The sequence below is a fragment of the Macaca nemestrina genome, chromosome 1 (assembly GCF_043159975.1).
Source record: "Macaca nemestrina isolate mMacNem1 chromosome 1, mMacNem.hap1, whole genome shotgun sequence".
Lineage (NCBI taxonomy): Eukaryota > Metazoa > Chordata > Mammalia > Primates > Cercopithecidae > Macaca > Macaca nemestrina.
The window spans coordinates 84,504,731-84,525,703 of NC_092125.1; the positions used below are offsets into that span (position 1 = coordinate 84,504,731).

The 20,973-nt window shown below is 39.1% G+C and overlaps 1 protein-coding gene across 3 annotated transcripts in view; it reads right to left on the reverse strand.

Annotated features, from left to right (window-relative positions):
* LOC105478599 (lin-9 DREAM MuvB core complex component) overlaps positions 1-20,973 on the reverse strand; it is an 88,517-nt gene that overhangs the window by 41,745 nt on the left and 25,799 nt on the right. For all 3 annotated transcript variants that reach the window (XM_011736076.2, XM_011736084.2, XM_071081476.1), the window contains 4 exons: positions 16,403-16,560; positions 5,669-5,802; positions 3,973-4,092; positions 3,295-3,396 (listed from right to left, as the gene is read on the reverse strand). In XM_011736076.2, the coding sequence (XP_011734378.2) occupies positions 3,295-3,396; positions 3,973-4,092; positions 5,669-5,802; positions 16,403-16,560 (514 nt within the window). The remainder of the gene's footprint in view (positions 1-3,294; positions 3,397-3,972; positions 4,093-5,668; positions 5,803-16,402; positions 16,561-20,973) is intronic.

Here is a 20,973-nt window from a genome sequence, read left to right on the forward strand (position 1 = left end):
AAAAAAAAATCTAGATGACTTTGGTTTTACGACAACACTTTAAATATGACACCAAAGGCATGATCCATGAAAGAATGAAATGATGAGCTGACCTTCATTAAAATTAAAGACTTCTGTTTGGTTAAAGATGTAAAGAGAATGAAAAGACAAGCCACAGACTGGGAGAAAATATTTGTAAAATATACATCTGATAAGGAACTGCTTTCCAAAATATACAAAGAACTCTTAAAACCCAACAATACGAAAACAAACAATTGGATTAAAAAATGAGCCAAGGATCTTAACAGACACCTCACCAAAGAAGATATACAGATGGCAGATAAGCATATGAAAAGATGCTCAATGAGGAAATGTATATGTCATCAGGGAAATGCAAATTTAAATAATAAGATACCACAACAAACCTATTAGAATTGCCAAAATCCAGAACACTGACAATACCAAATGCTGATGAGGATGTGGTGCAACAGGAAATCCCATTCACTGCTGATGGAATGCAAAATGGTACAGCCACTTTAGAACACAGCTTGTCAGTTTCTTATATAACTAAGCATACTCTTACCATATGATCCAGCAATTACACTCCTTGGTATTTACCCAAAGGAGCTGAAAACTTACGGCTACACAAAAACCTGCACACAGATGTTTATGGCACCTTTATTCGTAATTGCCAAAATTCGAAAGCAACCAAGATGCCTTTCAGTTTGTCAATGAGTAAATAAACTGTGGTACATCCCAACAATGTAATATTATCCAATGCTAAAAAGAAATGAGCTATCAAGCCATGAAAAGACATGAAAGAAACTTAAATGTATACTAGTAAGTGAAAGAAACCAATATAAAAAGGTTATATACTGTATGACTTCAAATATATGACAGTCTGCAAAAGACAAAACTATGAAAACAGTAAAAAGATCAGTGATTTCCAGGGGCTCAGGGGAAGGGATAAAAAGGTGAAACACAGAAGATTTTTAGGACAGCGAAACTACTCTATATGATACATAATGGTAGATACATGATATTATACATTTGTCAAAACTCTTAAAATGTTCCACACCCTTAAACACATTAATGTGAACTATGGTCTTTAGGTGAAATGATGTGTTAATGAAGGTAATGACTGTAACAAATATACCACTCTGGTGGGAGATAATAGGGGGAGACTACACAGGTGTGGGGTCAGGAAATATGGGAAATATCTGTATCTTCTTCTCAATTTTGCTATGAACCTAAAACCTCTCTAAAGAAAAAAGTGTACTGAATCAAAAATCAAATATAACAAGGATCGATAAAAATATCACTATGTAGACATAGCGTAGTAGTACTTAGCTTCTGGCTCCCTTTGCTTATGGATCTCTCTCAAACTCACACACACAACACCTGTTCAAATATAACATATTAGCTTTGTTTTTACTTCTACTATTTAAAAGAAAGAATTAAAAACAAGTGTCTTCTTTGTGAAAATAATAAGTCTTTGCTCTTATCACATTTTCAATCTTTCATATAAAAATATTCATCTGCCTCAAGAAGCCAAAGGTGTGAGAAACTTTATACTGCAAGGATAACTAACAATATATCATTGGCTGGGCATGGTGACTCAAGTCTGTAATCTTAGCACTTTGGAAGGCCAAGGTGGGAGGATCATTTGAGCCCAGGAGTTCGAGACCAGCCTAGGTAACACAGTGAGACTCCATCTCTATAAAACCAATAAAAAATATATTAGCTGGGAGTGGTGGTACATGCCTATAGTCTCAGCTACTTGGGAGACTGAGGTGGGAGGACTGCCTGAGATTGGGAGGTTAAGGCTGCAGTGAGCCATAATGGCACCACTATACTCCAGCTTGGACAACAGAGTGATACTTTCTCTCAAAAAAATAAATAGGCCAGGCACAGTGGCTCATGCCTGTAATCCCAGCACTTTGGGAGGCCGAGGGCAGATCACTTGAGGTCAGGAGTTTGAGACCAGTCTGGCCAACATGGTGAATCCCCGTCTCTACCAAAAATACAAAAAATTAGCTGGGTGTGGTGGCATGCACCTGTAATCCCAGCTACTTGGGAGGCTGAGGTGGAAGAATCACTGGAACCCGGGAGGTAGAGGCTACAGTGAGCTGAGATCGTGCCACTGCACTCCAGCCTGGATGAGAGAGTGAGACTCTGTCTCAAATAACATAAATAAATAAATAAATAAATAAATATTAAATAAAAAATGTGATTGAGGAACACAGAATGCTATACACAGACACACAACTGACAAGACTTTTCCTCAAAATAACATCAACTGCAAAAGAACACTGTGAATATTTTCACGGATTATGTTATAAACATTTTTATTTATAAAGATCGTATCGGCCGGGTGTGGTGGCTCACGCCTGTAATCCCAGCACTTTGGGAGGCCAAGGTGAAGTTAGGAGTTGGAGACCAGCCTGGTCAGCCCAGTGAAACCCCATCTCTATTAAAATTACCAAAAAAATTAGCTGGGCGTAGTGGTGCATGCCTGTAATCCCAGCTACTCAGGAGGCTGAAGCAGGAGAAAAGCTTGAATCCGGAAGGTGGAGGTTGCAGTGAGCCGAGATCGACCCACTGCACTCCAGCCTGGGCAACAGAGCGAGACTCAGTCTCTAAATAAATAAATGAAAATAAAGATCCTATCTATCCCAAGCCAAAATAGTTTTCATTTTCCAAAAAGGAAATGAAACAATACATTATTAGACTATGATTCAAACTAAAAAATTTATTTAATCTAATTTTCAAACTCATTACATTTTTAAGAGTTCAGCTATAAGGAAAATTTTCCAATATAATACTTATACTTATTTCAGTTTAGGCTTAGATTTCTCAGTGTCTAATCACTAAGTACTTAGCAAGTGAATACCTGTTTCTAGTCTCTGAAAAGAAATAAAATTTCTTCTAACCATATAAGCTAGCCAGGACATCATAACTGTTGAACTGACTAATGATAGCAGAATATGCTGAGGTTACTAAATAAAAGCCTTCATAGTTACCCAAGTTATTAACAGCCAAACATTCAGAATTTCACAGAACATATGCAAGAATGTTTGAACCCTTAAAATAGCAGAATAATAAGAACTCAGACACAAGACAAAGCTCAAGAAAAAGATCTGTAAGTCTTTTCTTTTTTTTATAACTTTTATTTTTAGGCTTTGTTGGAAATAGTACCTCTTAAAACCTACACGGTGATAAACCTACACGGCCCTAGAAAAATTTTCAACCTTAATAACATAAAATACATTGAGTTTTTAAACAAAGAGCCAAGATACTCAGAACAATTCTTACCACTTGGATAAGAAATTCTACTGGAAAACCACCTAATGTTTCAGTGTCAGAGCCAGAAATTTTACTTCTCCACGGCGACTGTCCCAATAAAGGATCATTATCCTGTGGGAATAAAAGGGAATTATTTAATCATTGACTATTCAGAGGAAGAAACTTATTTTTTTATTTTATTTTTTTAAACAGAGTCTCGCTCTGTTGCCAAATGTGATCTCAGCTCACTGCAACCTCCGACTCCCAGGTTCAAGTGATTCTCCTGCCTCAGCCTCCCAAGCAGCTGGGATTACAGGTGCGCACCACCATACCCAGCTAATTTTTGTATTTTTAGCAGAGATAGCATTTCACCATGTTGGTCAGCTGGTCTCAAACTCCTGACCTCATGATCTGCCTGCCTCGGCCTCCCAAAGTGCTGGGATTACAGGCGTGGGCCACTGCGCCCAGCCAGGAAGTATCTTACTTTTAGAAAAACAGAAAATTCTGTTAAAATTAATATTATATTAAAATCCAATAAAAAGGAAAATATTTCTGGAGGTGAAGCAACTATTTATGTTATTTAATATTTTCAATTCAAAACAGTCTGCGTATCTTTTGTAGTTGTAATAGATGTGTATTTCTTAAGAATATAGTTCACCTTCGTAATAATCAATTAAATTATTGATAATATTTCTAAAATATACTTACCATAATTGGTGACTGGAGAGGAGGAGTATAATGTAACCGTGGTGGGGTCATAAAAAATCGAGAAGGCCGCTGTTTCTGTCCAAAGGCAGCAATTGGCATTGTCTCATGAGGCTCATTACTCTGAGAAAACAGATTAATCCACAAAACTTAAAGAAATTTACCATCATTTAAGCTTTATAATTATTGTATTTCAGCTTGAGATATATATTCGCGCATATTCTATGATTCATATAGAATTTATTACTTATATATTTAATTATTTATAGAGTAGCATATTAGTCTATACAGATCAAAGGCTAGAACTTAAAACAGAGTATGAAAACACTACTTTGCTGCCAAAAGGATGAACCTCCAGAAGACAAAAAGAAATGAAAAAAAAAAGGGGGGGGTCAAAATAGTTCAGAGAATCAAAGATTATTATTAAAGTTTTCTATGGCCACCTTTGGTTATCTGCATTTAGACTTTCCGAATATATTCTACAATAATTAAAAATCAATTCTTATTTAGCCAGGGAGAAATATTTGGGTGACCTCATAAAAACAGTTAAATTAATTAAACAAAGAAGCAATTTACTTTTTTTTTGAGACCAAGTTTCACTCTTGTTGACCAAACTGGAGTGCAATGGCGCGATCTGGGCTCACTGCAACCTCCACCTCCTGGGTTCAAGCAATTCTTCTGCCTCAGCCTCCCAAGTAGCTGGGATTACAGGCGCGCACCACCACGCCTGGCTAACTTTTTGTATTTTTAGTAGAAATGGGGTTTCACCATGTTAGCCAGGCTGGTCTCGAACTCCTGACCTCAGGTGATCCACCCACCTCGGCCTGCCAAAGTGCTGGGATTATAGGCATGAGCCACCGTGCCCAGCCAATTTACTTTTTTTGAAAGGAGAGTTTAAAGATTTAATCCTTTAATGTAAAAACTTAAGAGTAGTGTATTCTGTTCTACATTTAGTTCCAACTTTCTTTCTCTCCTATTGTGGAGAGATATCAAGCAATATTGTATTTCTGCACTAAGGAGATATATATATATATATATATTTCTTTTAGGAAATATATTTACAAAGACAGACATACATATATAAAAATACATTCTAGGCAGAGGTTGCAGCGAGCCGAGTTCACACCACTGCGCTCCAGCCTGGGCGACAGAGCAAGACTCCGTCTCAAAAAAAAAACAAAAGATCTCGATTCTAGTCTCAGCCTAATAGGAAACCAGATCTAGAGCCTTGAATAAACTACGCAACTGTACTTATGTCTGAGTTTCATCATGCAAAAGCGAAGGTAATTAACACCCATCCTGCATACCTCTGAAAATAAAACAGGAGAACAAATAAGTACAAGATGTTACTTCATACTTTAAAAATAATTTTGCAAAAGGACTATACTTTAACCTAACAGCTGCAATGAAAACGTTATGTAGCTTCTTCTCCAAGGTTATTTAGTCAGGACTCATCAGTTTGGTTATACTGAAGTGCCGTGTCGTTAAGGTCCAACAGAGAAATTCTAGTTCCTGGAAAATGGAAGACTTAAGTATAGTTCCGAACCAGGGGTCTAGCAAATAGGGCTGGGGGCCCCTAAGGATCTCTTCCTCTGTGAGCTAAAGTCTTGATTCTAACATAAAACACGATTTCTAAGAAAACTCTATATAACACATTTAACAGGCATAAAACACAAATGTATTATGAAATACTACTTACGAGAACTTCATAGTCAGGGATGGTATGGGTTCCAAGCCCTGTCCTATCAAAAGTTACTCTATAAGTAGCATTAAGAGTATCCACAGCATCTATTTGTCCAGTGAACAAACCATCATGAACACCACGTAATCGTGCTGAGAAAAGAACAAAGGCATTATGATGTGTGGGAGATACAAAGAAGAGTCAAATATAAAACTGTTCCAAGCATGAAATTTAAATCATAGTACAGTATTTTGTCTATTAGAGTTTCAAAACAAGCATGCACTTTATTTTTGGCTTAGAGAAACAGCAAAGATTTTTCGAAACAAAAACCAAAACTATATATGATGATCCCTAATTTCACATATGAATAAAATTATATTACTCCCAAATTAAGAGAAAAATATTTTAAATAATTTAACTGCAAAAAAAAACAATAAAAGAACTTTGGTCATTAAACTCATGAGTGAAGCACCAGGAGTAGTTCAATTTTAAAAAAAAAGACAAAGATTTTGTGTAGAAAAGAATTAAAGAATTTAATACAGCAGGCCTGAGACTGCTATACTTAGGAAAACCTCCTTGCAAGGTTGGCCTTTGTCTGGTATCTGGGAACTTTGATTTCAGAAGTGTTCCCACTGTTCCCTAATTAATAATGGTGGTTTACTGTGTCTAGATCATGCAGACGATGTGGTTAATGCTGGATACCTGCTTTCCCTCTAGAAGACTGGAATTTTAATATGTACTAGGCAAAAGTTGCCTACATACTCAGCCCCCAGTAGAAACTCTGGTCACTGAGTCTAATGAGCTTCCCTCGTAGACAACACTTATAAGCGTTGTGACAACTTGTCTCTGGGGGAATTTAAAAAGTCTTGCATGACTCTATTGGGAGAGGACTTTTGAAAACTTGCCCATGGTTTCCTCTGGACTTTGCCCCAGGCACCTTACTCTTTTGCCAATTTTGTTTTGTATCCTTCACTGTAACAAATGTTACCCATGAGTACATGTACTGAGTACTCTGAGTCTTTCTAGTGAATCACTAAAACTAGTAGTCTTGGAACTGATGACACAGATGAACTCTGTCACTATTATTTAAGTCCAGCCTAAAATAACATCAGAGAAATCCAAACAAACATCCAACATGAGTAAAAAATTTAAGAACAGCAGCATCGATGGCTTTAAACTGGGCAAACTAATATATTTTAGACTAACCAAATAGTAATAGTATGATACACAACATTTTAATAGAACACAGAAATACACAATGCAAAACTGTTTAAAATAAAAGGATCAATTGATAAAAACACAACTGTAGAGGACGAAAATCCCTCTCAGTTTCTGACAGATCCTTTAAGGGAAAAGTAAACATGGATACAGAAGATGTGAATAATGAAGCTGAATAAACAAATATAAACATAGAAAAGGACTACTAGTTATGGTGGCATGAAGAGGCTGGTAATTCCTCTCCACAAAAAACAAGTACGAATGAGATTGTCATGAGATTGTCAAAAACCATTCCAGGGTACTGGAAATGGATCAAATGTAGAAAACAAGAAACGTTTATTGTTGAAAAAGTGCTAGAGCTTCAAGTTAGGGCAGGGGGACTCAGTGGCCTTTTTGTATGAGGTTATTCACATACCCACTACTACCATCAACGTGGTTGATGAGAATGGTTTTATTAGTTCAGGGTTGGTCACAAAAACCAGCCAGAATTTTGGTTGGTCATGAAAGACAGTCAGAAATTTAACAGGGAGGTCCTGGAAACTAGAGAGCTATAAAAGGGTGGAAATAAGCTCTCTCTACCATCCCTGGCTAACTGGGTTACTACGCAAATGGATGGGGAAGATCTAATAGTCTGGCAAAAAGTCAAAGCTAAAGATGACTTGAAAACTAGCAGCAACTTTGTATATACGTTCTCCAACTCACATATAAATCAATGTGAGGCTTTTCCCAATCAAGATGTTTGAGCATAACCTCTGTTCAAATCATTAGGTGATCATTAAGTTATTATTATTATTTTGAGATGGGAGTCTCGTTCTGTTGCCCAGGATGGAATGCAGTGGCATGATCTCAGCTCACTGCAACCTCCGCCTCCTGGGTTCAAGCGATTCTCCTGCCTCAGCCTCCTGAGTAGCTGGGATTACAAGTGCCCGCCACCACACTCGGCTAATTTTTTTTTTTTTTGTATTTCTAGTAGAGACAGGGTTTCACTATGCTGGCCAGGCTGGTCACAAACTCCTGACATCAGGTGATCCACTCGCCTCAGACTCCCAAAGTGTTGGGATTACAGGTGTGAGCCACCACACCCAGCCCTGACCACTAAATTATATGCAGACACAGGCACAACTCTTTGGAAGCCAAGTTTAATAATAAATATAAGAATAAAAACATGAAGCAAGACATCAGTATTTGCATAGCCAAGTTATTAAAGCAAATCCAACTCTCCAAAAAATCAGAATACATAGTTGCTATAATGTATTATCTGAAATATCAAGTTTTCCACTACTAGACATGTAAAGAAGTAGGAAAGTATGGCTCTTAATCAAGAAAAGTACAGTAACAAATTGATAGAGATAATATATTTAGCAAAGACTTAAAAAGCAGCTGTTATAAATATATTGAAAGAATTAAAGGAAGCTGGGCGCAGTGGCTCATGCCTGTAATCCCAGCACTTTGGGAGGCCCAAGTAGGTGGATCACTGGAGCTCAGGAGTTCAAGACTAGCCTGTGCAACATGGTAAAACCCCATCTCTACAAAAACATACAAAAACATTAGCCAGATGTGGTGGCATGTGCCTGTAGTCCCTGGAGGCTGAGGTGGGAGGAATGCTTGAGCCCACGAGGTAGAGATTGCAGTGAGCCAAGGTCATACCATACCACTGCACCCCAGCCTGGAAGACAGAGCAAGAGTCTCAAAAACAAAAAACAAACAAAAAACAAAAAACAAAAAAAAAGTTTGTGTATGTACGCACTTTTTTTTCTATTCATTTCTATTTTTTGAAAAATTTATTTGATAAATAAAATTTTTATTTATTTTCCATTTACTCCTTTAGATAACCTACAGAAAATCCCAGATAACCTGGAATTATTGTTCATTTTACGAAGATTACTTTCAGGACAGTTCAGATTCTTATAATTTCTTAACAAATCAATGATTTTAATATCTTTTTTAACACTCTCATTTCTCCAGGGGTAAACAACTGTGGCTTAAGTATCACGTCTCAAACAACTTCCTATATACTGTAGCTAAAGTATCATGTCTAGACATTTTTCCAAACTTCTCTACTATTCAAATTTTCCATTACTTTGAATACCCAGTGCATCTGTCAAACTCTTGTGCTTCTAACTCTGTATGTGACAATCACAAAGTCCAGTCACTTTTTACCTGCCAGATTCTTTGTTCCTACAGCAAAATCCCTAACAGAGTGACTTTTTTATTCTTTTTGCTCGTTTTTGAGGAATAATCTACTACTCTTTGTTTACTAAAATATTTTCTAAAGAAGGAATATGTTTAATTAAATTCTGTTGTGGTCAGAGAAATTCTCTATATGATTTCAATCTTTCAAAATTTATTGACATTTTTTAATGGGCCAGTATATGGTATATGTTGATAAACAAGTCATTTGCATATATATTCTGCAGTTGTTGAGTGTAGTATTCTAAAAATATTATTTAGATCAAGATAATTGATAGTGTTGTTGAGATCCTCTATATGTGTACATACATGTTTTGGCTTCTTCTACCTATTAATTATTGGAAGTGAGATGTTAAAACCTACAACTACGTTGTGGATTTGTCTATTTCTTTCTTTAGTTATCTCAACTATTGCTTTCATGTATTTTGAAGCTCTATTGTTAGGTATATAGTATATACATACATAATATTAGGATTGGTATATCTTTCTGATGAACGGGCCATTTTTATCATTATGAAGTACTTCTCTCTGACAATACTGTTTTGATACCTATTTTTCTCTAATGTTAAAATAGCCACTTTAGCTTTCTTCCAGTTACTATTTGCACTGCATATCTTTTTCATCTTTTCGCTTTCAACCTGTCTATGATTTCATATTTTAAGTATAACTCTTGAAGACAGCATATAGATGAGTCTTACTTTTTTTTAAATCCAGTCTCATAATCTTTACTTTTTTTTTCTTTGAGACAGAGTCTCACTGTTGCCCAGGCTAGAGTGCAGAGTGCAATGGGTGTGATCTTGGCTTGCTGCAACTTCTGCCTCCCAGGTTCAAGTGATTCTCCTGCCTCAGCCTCCTGAGTAGCTGGGATTACAGGCGTACGCCACCACACCCGGCTAGTTTTGCATTTTTAGTGTAGACGGGGTTTTACCATGTTGGCCAGGCTGGTCTCAAACTCCTGACCTCAAGTGATCTGCCTGCCTTGGCTCCCAAAGTGCTGGGATTACAGGCGTGAGCCACCATGCCTGGTCAATCCTTACTTTTTAATTGAAGTGGTTTTTTTTTTTTTTTTTTTTCCTAAAGAGACAAAGTCTAGCTCTATTACCCAAACTGGAGTGCAGTGGCATGATCATAGCTCACTGTAGCCTAGAACTCCTGTGCTCAAGTGATCCTCTCATCTCAGCCTCCTGAGTAGCTGGGACTACAGGTGCCCACTACCATGCTTGACCTTTTTTTTTTTTTTTTTTAAATTTTTGTAGAGACAGGGTCTCACTATGTTGGGAAAAAGCTAAGTGTTAGGAAAAAAGCTGAGGCAGGGCTTGCATGTCTGACATAATGTCCCCTAGAATGTGTCTAGACTTGCTGGCTTTCTTCTAACCCTCCTAGGCTCCTAGATTGTATTCTTGTTATCTCAAGTAGCAGAACATGTTCTATATAAATGCTAAGCTGTCACAGCTGTAGATCATGTGCCTGCCTTTTTGACCCCCACATTCTCACCACCTGTTTCTTTGTTGGATTACCAATAAACAGCAAGGGCTCCCAGAGCTTGGGGCCTTCACAGCCTCCACAATTGCGATTGGCCCCTGGTCCCACCTTCTTTCTCAAACTGTCTTTTTTCTCAATCCTTTGATTCAGCCGGACTTCATCGTCCCCACGACCTGGTGTTGGGTCTTATCACTGCAACACACTATGTAGCCGAGGCTAGTCCCAAACTCCTGGGCTTAAGTGATCCTCCTGCCTTGGCCTCCCCAAAGTACTGGGATTACAGGTGTGAGCCAGTGTGCTTGGCAGAAGTGTTTATAGTTCACTGGCATTTAATATAACAATAGGATAGCTAGACTTAAGTCTACCACCTTGCTATTTTCTATTTATCCCATTTGGGTTTTTTGTTGTTGTTCCTTGTCCCTTCTTTCCTGCCATCTTTTTTTAAAATCAGATAATTTTTTTTTTTTTGAGACAAGGTCTCACTCTGTCCAGGCTAGAGTGCTGTGGTATAATCACTTCTCCCTGCAGTTGAGACTCAGGTAATTCTCCCACCTCAGCCTTCCAAGGAACTGGAACTACAGAAGTACATCACCACACCAGACCAATTTTTGTATTTTTTGTAGAGACAGGGTTTCACCATGTTGCCAGGCTGGTCTCAAACTCCTGGGCTCAAGTGATTGGCTTGCCTCGGCCTCCCAAAGTGCTGTAATTATAGGCATGAGCCACTGCACCTGGCCAAATTCAGTATTTAAAAAATCAAATTCTCTTTTGACTTTTTAGCTATACTTCTCTGCATTTGTTTTGTTTTTGTTTTTTTTTAAAAAAGGCAGTTCCCAAACCTGCAGCATTACTTTGAAACTTGTCAGACACGCAAATTCCCAGGCCCTATCCCAGACCTTCTGAATCAGAAACTCAGAGGTAGAGCCCAGCAATATGTTTTATCAAGCCCTTCAGGTGATTCGATTCTGATGCATACTAAAGTTTTTCAGCCACAATGGGCTAGGAACTATAATGCTCACTCTCAACATTATTTTCTTTTTTTTTTCTGAGACAGAGTCTCACTCTGTCACCCAGGCTGGAGTGCAGTGGTGCAATCTCAGTTCACTGCAACCTCCGCCTCCTGGGTTCAAGTGATTCTCATGCCTCAGCCTCCCGAGTAGCTAGGATTACAGGCGTGCATCACTATTCCCAGCTAATTTTTGTATTTTTAGTAGAGACAAGTGATCCACTTGCCTTGGCCTCCCAAAATGCTGGGATTACAGGCGTGAGCCACTACGCCTGGCCTTTACTTTCTACTAAATTAATACTGTGTGTTCATACATAAAATTTAAGAACTTAGCAACACAATAATTTCATTTTATTCATATATTTATTCATTTCTGGTGTTCTATGGTCCTTTCTGTAGATTCTAGTTTATATACGATATCATGTAATGTAAAAAAAGTTCCTTTCAGTCTGAAGAACTTTTTTGGCATTACTTCTAGCATTTTTTCTGATATGAAGTTGGCTGCCATCCATATCAGTGCTCCTCTTACATAATATGCTGTTTTTCTGTGACTACTTTTAAGAGTTTCTCTGAAGATTTTCTGTGTTGTGTCTAATGATGGGTTTTGTGTATACGTGGGTATCCTGCCTGGGGTTCAGAGTACCTTAGATCTATACTTCTGGAAAAATTTCAGCTTTTGTTTTGTCTAATATTTTTTATGTGCCAATGCTTCTCTGTCTTTATGGGAACCACAATTACACATATGTTATCTTGCTTAATACTGTCTCGGGGGATCTGAGAGTCTATTTTTTTTTTTTCATTTTTTTCCTACCTGTTTTCATACTTGGATAATTTCTACTGATACATTCTCAAGTTCACCAACCCATTCTTTTACTGTTTCCAATTTGCTTTTAAGCTCATTCAGAAGTTTTTCTTTTCAAATATTATACTTTTCAGTTCTAAATTCATTTTCTTTATCTGAAAAATGTCCATTTATTCACTCAGATTTCCTGTGTTCATTATATTTATATTTACATTTAAGTTCATGAACATGTCTTATGATAGCTATTTTGAAGTCATTGTCTGCTAATCCCAACATCTGAGTCATCTCAGAGTCTATCTCTATTGATGGCATTTTTATTGACTATGGAATTGTCTTTTTTTTCCCCACAAGTATAGCAATTTTTTATTGTATGCTGCATAGGGTATTGAATTTTTTTCTTGTAGGCAAAAAAAATTACTGGCAGATCTTTTTGATCCTGTCACACTTGCTTTTTGTGTGGGTTGGTCTGTTTCAGTGGAGCATGTTTACTCCTTAAGGAGGCCCTGTGAACTTGATACAATTTCCATAAGTCACAACATATCATTATTCTTTTGATTTTTTTCAACCATTTACAAATAAAAAAAGTATTCTAGGCTCACAAACTATACATAAATGGGTGGCAGCCTAGATTTGGCCGACAGGCCATAAGTTTACTGACCTCTGCACTAGCCCAAAGAGAAAATGTAAAACATTGCTTTAAAAAAGCCCTAGGCTAGGCCAGGGGCGGTGGCTCACACCTGTAATCCCAGCACTTTGGGAGGCCAAGGTGGGTGGATTACGAGGTCAGGAGTTCGAGACCAACCTGGCCAACATGGTGAAACCCCGTCTCTACTAAAAATACAAAATACGTCGGGCGAAAATACAAAATATGTTGGGCATGGTGCCGTGTGCCTGCAGTCCCAGTTACTCGGGAGACTGAGGCAGGAGAGTCACTTGAACGTGGGAGGCGGAGGTTGCAATGAACCGAGATTGAGCCACTGCTCTCTAGCCCGGCGACAGAGCAAGACTCTGTCTCAAAAAAAAAAAAAAAAAAAAGAAAAGAAAAAAAAGGAAGAAAAAGAAAAAAAAGCTCTAGGCTGGGTGCAGTGGCTCATGCCTGTAATCCTAACACTTTGGGAGGCCAAGGCGGACAGAAGATCACTTGAGGTTGGGAGTTTGAGACCAACCAGCCTGGCCAACTTGGTGAAATCTCATCTCCACTAAATAAATTACAAAAATTAGCCAGGCGTGGTGGTGGATGCCTGTAATCCCAGTTACTCAGGAAGCTGAGGCAGGAGAATTGCTTGAACCCTGGAGGCGGAGGTTGTAGTAGGCCAAGATCGCACCATTGCACTCCAGCCTGGGCAACAGAGCAAGACTTTGTCTCAAAAAACAAAAACAAAAATAAAAAACACAACACACAAAACAGCTCTAGTAGTTTTCTCACATTTTGCTACAGCCTGTCTAACCTATTCACCACTGTAACAAGAGTACTTATATAAAAACACTATCTAAGATTTTCAGTCTTGTCAAATAATATCACCAGTCCTTAAAATTCTGAAACAATGAATTTTTAAGGATTTCCTAATATGTCTGAGAGTCACTCGACTCACGTCAGCATTTCTCTGGCATAAATCAGTATGTCAGCATTAGTACTTATACTAGACTTTATTGCTGTAGTTATTTATATGGAGTTTTTAGAACTAATATACTTTTCGGCCGGGCGCGGTGGCTCAAGCCTGTAATCCCAGCACTTTGGGAGGCCGAGACGGGCAGATCACGAGGTCAGGAGATCGAGACCATCCTGGCTAACACGGTGAAACCCCGTCTCTACTAAAAAATACAAAAAACTAGCCGGGCGAGGCGGTGGGCGCCTGTAGTCCCAGCTACTCGGGAGGCTGAGGCAGGAGAATGGCGTGAACCCGGGAGGCGGAGCTTGCAGTGAGCTGAGATCCGGCCACTGCACTCCAGCCTGGGCGACAGAGCGAGACTCCGTCTCAAAAAAAAAAAAAAAAAAAAAAAAGAACTAATATACTTTTCAAATATGCTGTCTACCCATCTCATCCCATTTCCACCTCTATTTCCTGACTAGTTTTAAGACAGGGATCATATCATCTATAATCTGTTGATTACACAGTAAGTTGTCAATATACACTCATTTATTACCAAATCTAGTCTCTCCTAGATAAACTGTGTTAGGATTTCATATGCATAATTTGGTCTCTTCTCTATTTTCTACATTTCCTCTTAATCATTTTTATAATAGAAACATGTACCACTTTTAGAGTCAGGAAGAATGACATAAATATGTAACTCCAGGTTCCCTTCCCTCCAAAAACTATTCTCGAATTACTCCGACCATTTTTCAATGGTTGAAGTCCACTTACAATTACTCAGTACAATTACTAGCCTATTCTATCCACTTAATACCTTATTTCTTGTATTACATATATTGTAATTTGCCTTCACCAAGTAATTAAGGATTAACTTAAACCTGAGATTTTGCACTTTCTCTCCATATTATAAGTACACAGAATCACATCTATAAAATGGACAAAATTTACACCCTTAAAAATGTTGAGCAGACTAGTGAATAATTCAGTTTTATTCGATCATTAGAAATGGACTATTTCTAGACCCAAAGTCCAGGAGAACAATGGTGTTTGTGAACTAACCAGACAAGGCTTGTTAGGAAAGGAAAACAAATAATGTAGAAGGAAAATATAGAATAATTTAAAATTTAAAAAATTTATGGCCAGGTGTGGTGATTCATGCCTGTAATCCCAGCACTTTGGGAGACTGAGGCAGGAGGATTGCTTGAGCCCGGGAGGTCGAGGCCACAGTGAGCCAAGATCACGCCACGGCACTCCAGCCTAGGTGACAGAGGGAGACTCGGTCTCAAAAAGAAAAAAAAAACAAAAACAAACTTTAAAATAATACATAGCTATACTTACTCCAATAGATTATTAAATTTCATCTTTGTGGCAGTTGGCTTTAGTTTACATTGTAGTAGATGTTACTTTGAACCAATACACTTTTTCCCAATTACTTTAAAAAATAGATTTCATGCATGAAGAAAGAATAACTTCTTTTTTTTTTGAGACGGAGTCTCGCTCTGTCACCCAGGCTGGAGTGCAGTGGCCGGATCTCAGCTCACTGCAAGCTCCGCCTCCCGGGTTCACGCCATTCTCCTGCCTCAGCCTCCCGAGTAGCTGGGACTATAGGCGCCCGCCACCTCGCCCGGCTAGTTTTTTGTATTTTTTAGTAGAGACGGGGTTTCACCGTGTTAGCCAGGATGGTCTCGATCTCCTGACCTCGTGATCCACCCGTCTCGGCCTCCCAAAGTGCTGGGATTACAGGCTTGAGCCACCGCGCCCGGCCAGAAAGAATAACTTCTATTGTAAACTGCACAGAGCTATAGTTTAAGCTTTCTAAATTTAAAAGCCATTTCTCGAATGGAGATTATCTGGTTTACTTACACCTTCAGAATTTTGTCCCATGTGTACATGTAAACACATCTTAGTGAAAAATCAAAGTCACTAAGGAAAAAAAAGATCAAGTGATGTGTACTACAGAACTCCTACTCCATCCCTGAGCATCAATCAGGCTCAGAGAGAGGTGAGGGATAGGGATAGGGTGAGGGTTAACGATGTCTATTGTAAATATTTCTTGGTAATTTTTTTTTTTTTTTTTTGAGACGGAGTCTCGCTCTGTCGCCCAGGCTGGAGTGCAGTGGCGCGATCTCGGCTCACTGCAAGCTCCGCCTCCTGGGTTTACGCCATTCTCCTGCCTCAGCCTCCTGAGTAGCTGGGACTACAGGCGCCCGCCACCGCGCCCGGCTAATTTTTTGTATTTTTAGTAGAGACGGGGTTTCACCGTGGTCTCGATCTCCTGACCTTGTGATCCGCCCGCCTCGGCCTCCCAAAGTGCTGGGATTACAGGCGTGAGCCACCGCGCCCGGCCTCTTGGTAATTAAAAATGAAATAAAATAATAAAATAAGAACCAAAGAAACAAAAAAGATTACCTTGATTAAAAATTACAAGTCAAAAGAGTAATTAGCTTGTTTTCATTTACCTGTAACTTTCGTTCCAATAACCAGAGGCAAAGGAATTTCATCTGGGAGATCTTTGAATTGTGAAACATCTGCAACTTTCCTTTGTTGTAAGAGCCTTATTTTCTGCCGTTTCTGTTTTAATGCTGATCTCTCTTCCTCAAAAAATGCAGAAGAACATCTAGAATAAATTATAAAAAACATACAAACTGATAACTACCCCATATAAAAACTTAAAATCTTTTTTTTTTTTTTTCTTCTTTTTTTTGAGATAGGGTCTGGCTGTCACCCAGGCTGGAGTGCAGTGGCACGATCTTGGCTCACTGCAACCTCCACCTCCAGCTCAAGCGATTCTGGGCTCCACCTCCTTGGCTCAAGTGCTGGGATTAAAAACTTAAAATCAGCTGGATGCGGTGGCTCACACCTGTAATCCCAGCACTTTGGGAGGCCGAGGTGGGCAGATCAACTGAGGTCAGGAGTTTGAGACCAGCCTGGCCAACATGGTGAAACCCCGTCTCTACTAAAGTACAAAAATTAGCCAGACGTGGTGGCATGCGCCTGTAATCCCAGCTACTCAAGGGGCTGAGGCAGGAGAATTGCTTGAACCTGGAGGCAGAGGTTGCAGTGAGCCGAGATTGCGGCACTGTACTCCAGCCTGGGTCTCAAAAAACAAAACATAAAGCAGGTTATTCCTTCCTACAAAGCAAAATAATTTTTTCACCATCCTGTGACGAAATTGTGCCTGGAATCTAGATCTCATAGGGACCAAGTTCAATTTCAATATTCTACCCAAAAGAACGTGACATTTTCTCTGTGACCCAGTAAACACACCAATGCAGGAGTTACAGATGAGACCTGCTACTATGTAAACTTTTAATCATGCTTTCTGCCTTAAAAGTATAAATGCTGAATTCCCTTTTATTTCTAGAGCCTATCTTGCTTCCATTTTCAAATCCCAGGATGAAGTAAAGTATTTAAACATCATGTTCATGCCATGTTATGGCTTTCACTTTCAAAGGTACATTATGAGCTCTATTGTCATTTAAGTTGTCTCAAAAACTAAACAAACATGATGAGAAAAAAGGATATAAAGACAAGCAATGTATAAAGTAAATTGTTGTAAGCAATGATGAATAAGGACTGGAATACACATAGATCTGAGCTGATAATATGACTTTTTGTATGATTTCTGAACTTGTTGAATATTGATTCAAGCTGTATATATGGGAAGAATATGAGAAGATAAAGCAAAGGATAATGGGTTACTAGTAAGCTAAGTAGTATCATAAAAACAGACTTGTGGCCTGGTGCGGTGGCTCACAACTGTAATCCCAGCACTTTGGGAGGCCGAGGTGGGCGGATCATGAGGTCAGGAGATTGAGACCATCCTGGCCAATATGGTGAAACCCATCTCTACCAAAAACACAAACATTAGCTGGGCGTGGCAGTGTGTGCCTGTAATCCCAGCTACTCAGGAGGCTGAGGCAGGAGAATCGCTTGAACCCAGGAGATGGAGGTTGCAGTGAGCCAAAATCATGCCACTGTACTCTAGCCTGGCAACAGAGCGAGACTCTGTCTCAAAAAAAAAAAAAAAAAATACAGTGAGATAGAAGGAGTAAGTTCTAGTATTTGACAGTATAGTAGGAAAATTATAGTTAATAATTGACTATTTCTTGTTTTTATTTTTCTTTTACTTTGTTTTTTGTTGACTATTTCCACATAGTTAGAAGAGAAAAATTATAATGTTCCCAACACAAAGAAAAATGTTTGAGGTAATGGATATCCCAATTACCCTGATTTGATCATTACATATTGTATACATGTACTCCCAAAATATGTATAACTATTATATATCAATTTTAAAAATATACCAAAAAACTCTTCTTGACATTAGAACCCAGGACCCATACTATTTCCCTATAGTTGACAATTTTTTTTTTTTTTTTTTTTTTTTTTTTTTTTTTTTGAGACGGAGTCTCGCTCTTTGCCCAGATCACAGTGGTGTGATCTCGGCTCACTGCAACCTCCACCACCTGGGCTCAAGCAATTCTCCTGCCTCAGCTTCTTGAGTAGCTGGGACTACAGGTACACACCACCACACCCAGCTAATTTTTGTATTTTTAGTAGAGATGAGGTTTCACCATATTGGCCAGGCCGCTCTTGAACTCCTGACCTCATGATTCGCCTGCCTTGGCCTCCCAAAGTGCTGGGATTACAGGTGTTAGCCACCGGTGCCCAGCCATTATACTTTTCTTATAGATCCTTCGTTGACACCTTAGACATATACAATCAAAAAATGCATATGTTCCTCTATTTTTCTCAAATAGTCACAATATGCACTGTTGTGTATTTTGCTTTCTTGACACAGCATAGCAATGTTTCCATATTAGTACATAGAAACGGTCTTCTGTTTTTGTTTTACGTTAAATGGTTTCACAGTTTTCTATTATATGGAGTACCATACTATAATCATTCCCCCATTTATGGACTTTTAGGCTGTTACCAATCTTTTGCTACTACAAACAATACTGCAATAAATACCTTTGTACATGTAATTTCATCTGTGTGCAAGTAGTTCTGTGTTATACATTTTTAAAAGTGCTATGTCAAGGGAATGGAAATTTGTAAATTTTATAAATATTACCAAATTGTCCTCCAGAGAGATTATATAAAATTAATCTCTCACTAGTAATACGTATGACTAACCATGCCATTACTAACCCAACACATTAAAACCTTTATGAACTCTGTCCATCTGATAGTTACAAGCAGTATCTTGGCTGGGTGCCGTGGCTCACGCCTGTGATCTCAGCACTTTGGGAGGCCGAGGTGTGCAGATCACCTGAGGTCAGGAGTTCAAGACCAACCTGGCCAACAGGGTGAAACCGTTGTCTCTACTAAAAATACAAAAATTAGCCAGGCGTGGTGGCGGGTGCCTGTAATCCCAGCTACTCAGGAGGCTGAGGCAGGAGAATTGCTTGAACCTGGGAGGCAGAGGTTGCAGTGAGCCAAGATCATGCTACTGCACTCCAGCCTGGACAACAGAGTGAGACACTGTCTCAAAAAAACAAAGCAAAACAAAACAAAACAAAAACTGTATCTCAGCAAACTTTGATTTTGCATTTCCCATTATGAGTAAAATGGAATTTTTTTCATATTTACAAGAGCCATTTCTTTTTCCTTTCCTATGAATTATCTGTTGCTGTTGTTTTTTTAAACAGTCAGTGTTTCCCTTTATTGCCCAGGCTGGAGTGCAATGGGGCAATCATAACTTACTGTAGTCTCAAAGTCCTGGGTTCAAGTGATCCTCCCACCTTGGCCTAGTGAGCAGCTAAGACCACAGTCAAGTGTCACCCAACAGGCTAATTTTATTTTTATTTTATTTACTTATTTTTGAGGCAGGGTCTTGCTCTGCTGCCCCGGCTGGAGTGCAGTGGCATGATCACGGCTCACTGCAACCTCAACATCCAGAGCTCAAGCAATCCTCCCCGCTCAGCCTCCCGAGTAGCTGGGACTACAGGTGAATGCCACCATGCCCGGGTAATTTTTGAATTTCTTTTTTTTTTGGTGGAGTTGGGGTCTTACCATGGTGCCCAGCCTGGTCTTGAGTTCCTGAGCTCAAGCAGTCCTCCTTGCCTCAGCCTCCCAAAGTGCTGGGATTACAGGTGTGAGCCACCACACTCAGCCTGAATCATCTATTTATAATCATTTTTATTATCGGTTACCTGACATTTTCTTATTGATAGGAGTTCTTTATATAGTAGGGAATTAGCTCTCTGTAATAAGATGTGATGGATATTTCTGTCACTATCTTTCAACTATTTATGGGCTTTTGTTTTTGGCCATGTAAAATGTTCTTATTTTTGTATAGTCAAATTTATTAATGTTTTCTTTCATGGCTCCTAGGTTTGAAGCCTGCTTTTTCAGGCCAGGCATGGTGGCTCATACCCATAATCCCAGCACTTTGGGAGGCCGGGGCAGGCGGATTGCCTGAGGTCTGATGTTTGAGACCAGCCTGAGCGACATGGCGAAACCCCGTCTCTACCAAAAATGCAAAAGTTAGCCAGGCACGGTGGCGGGTGCCTGTAGTCCCAGCTACTCTACTCAGGAGGCTGAGGTAGGAGCTTAGGAGGCGCAGGTTGCAGTGAGCCAAGATTGCACAACTGTACACCAGCCTGGGCGACAGAGCAAGATTCCCATATCAAAAAAAAAAAAAAAAAGGGAGAGAGAGAAAGGCCTTTTCCAATTCAGGATTAAGTAAAACTCTCCTATGTTTTCCTCTTGTGGTTTTATTCTTTCATTTAAAAAAAAATTTAAATCTTCAATCCTTTTCAAATATTGTAAGGCCTGAGAACAACTTGTTTTTTTCTTTTTTTTTTTTTTTTTTTTTGAGACGGAGTCTGGCTCCGTCGCCCAGGCTGGAGTGCAGTGGCTGGATCTCAGCTCACTGCAAGCTCCGCCTCCCGGGTTTGTGCCATTCTCCTGCCTCAGCCTCCCGAGTAGCTGGGACTACAGGCGCCCGCCACCTCGCCCGGCTAGTTTTTTTTGTATTTTTTTTAGTAGAAACGGGGTTTCACTGTGTTAGCCAGGATGG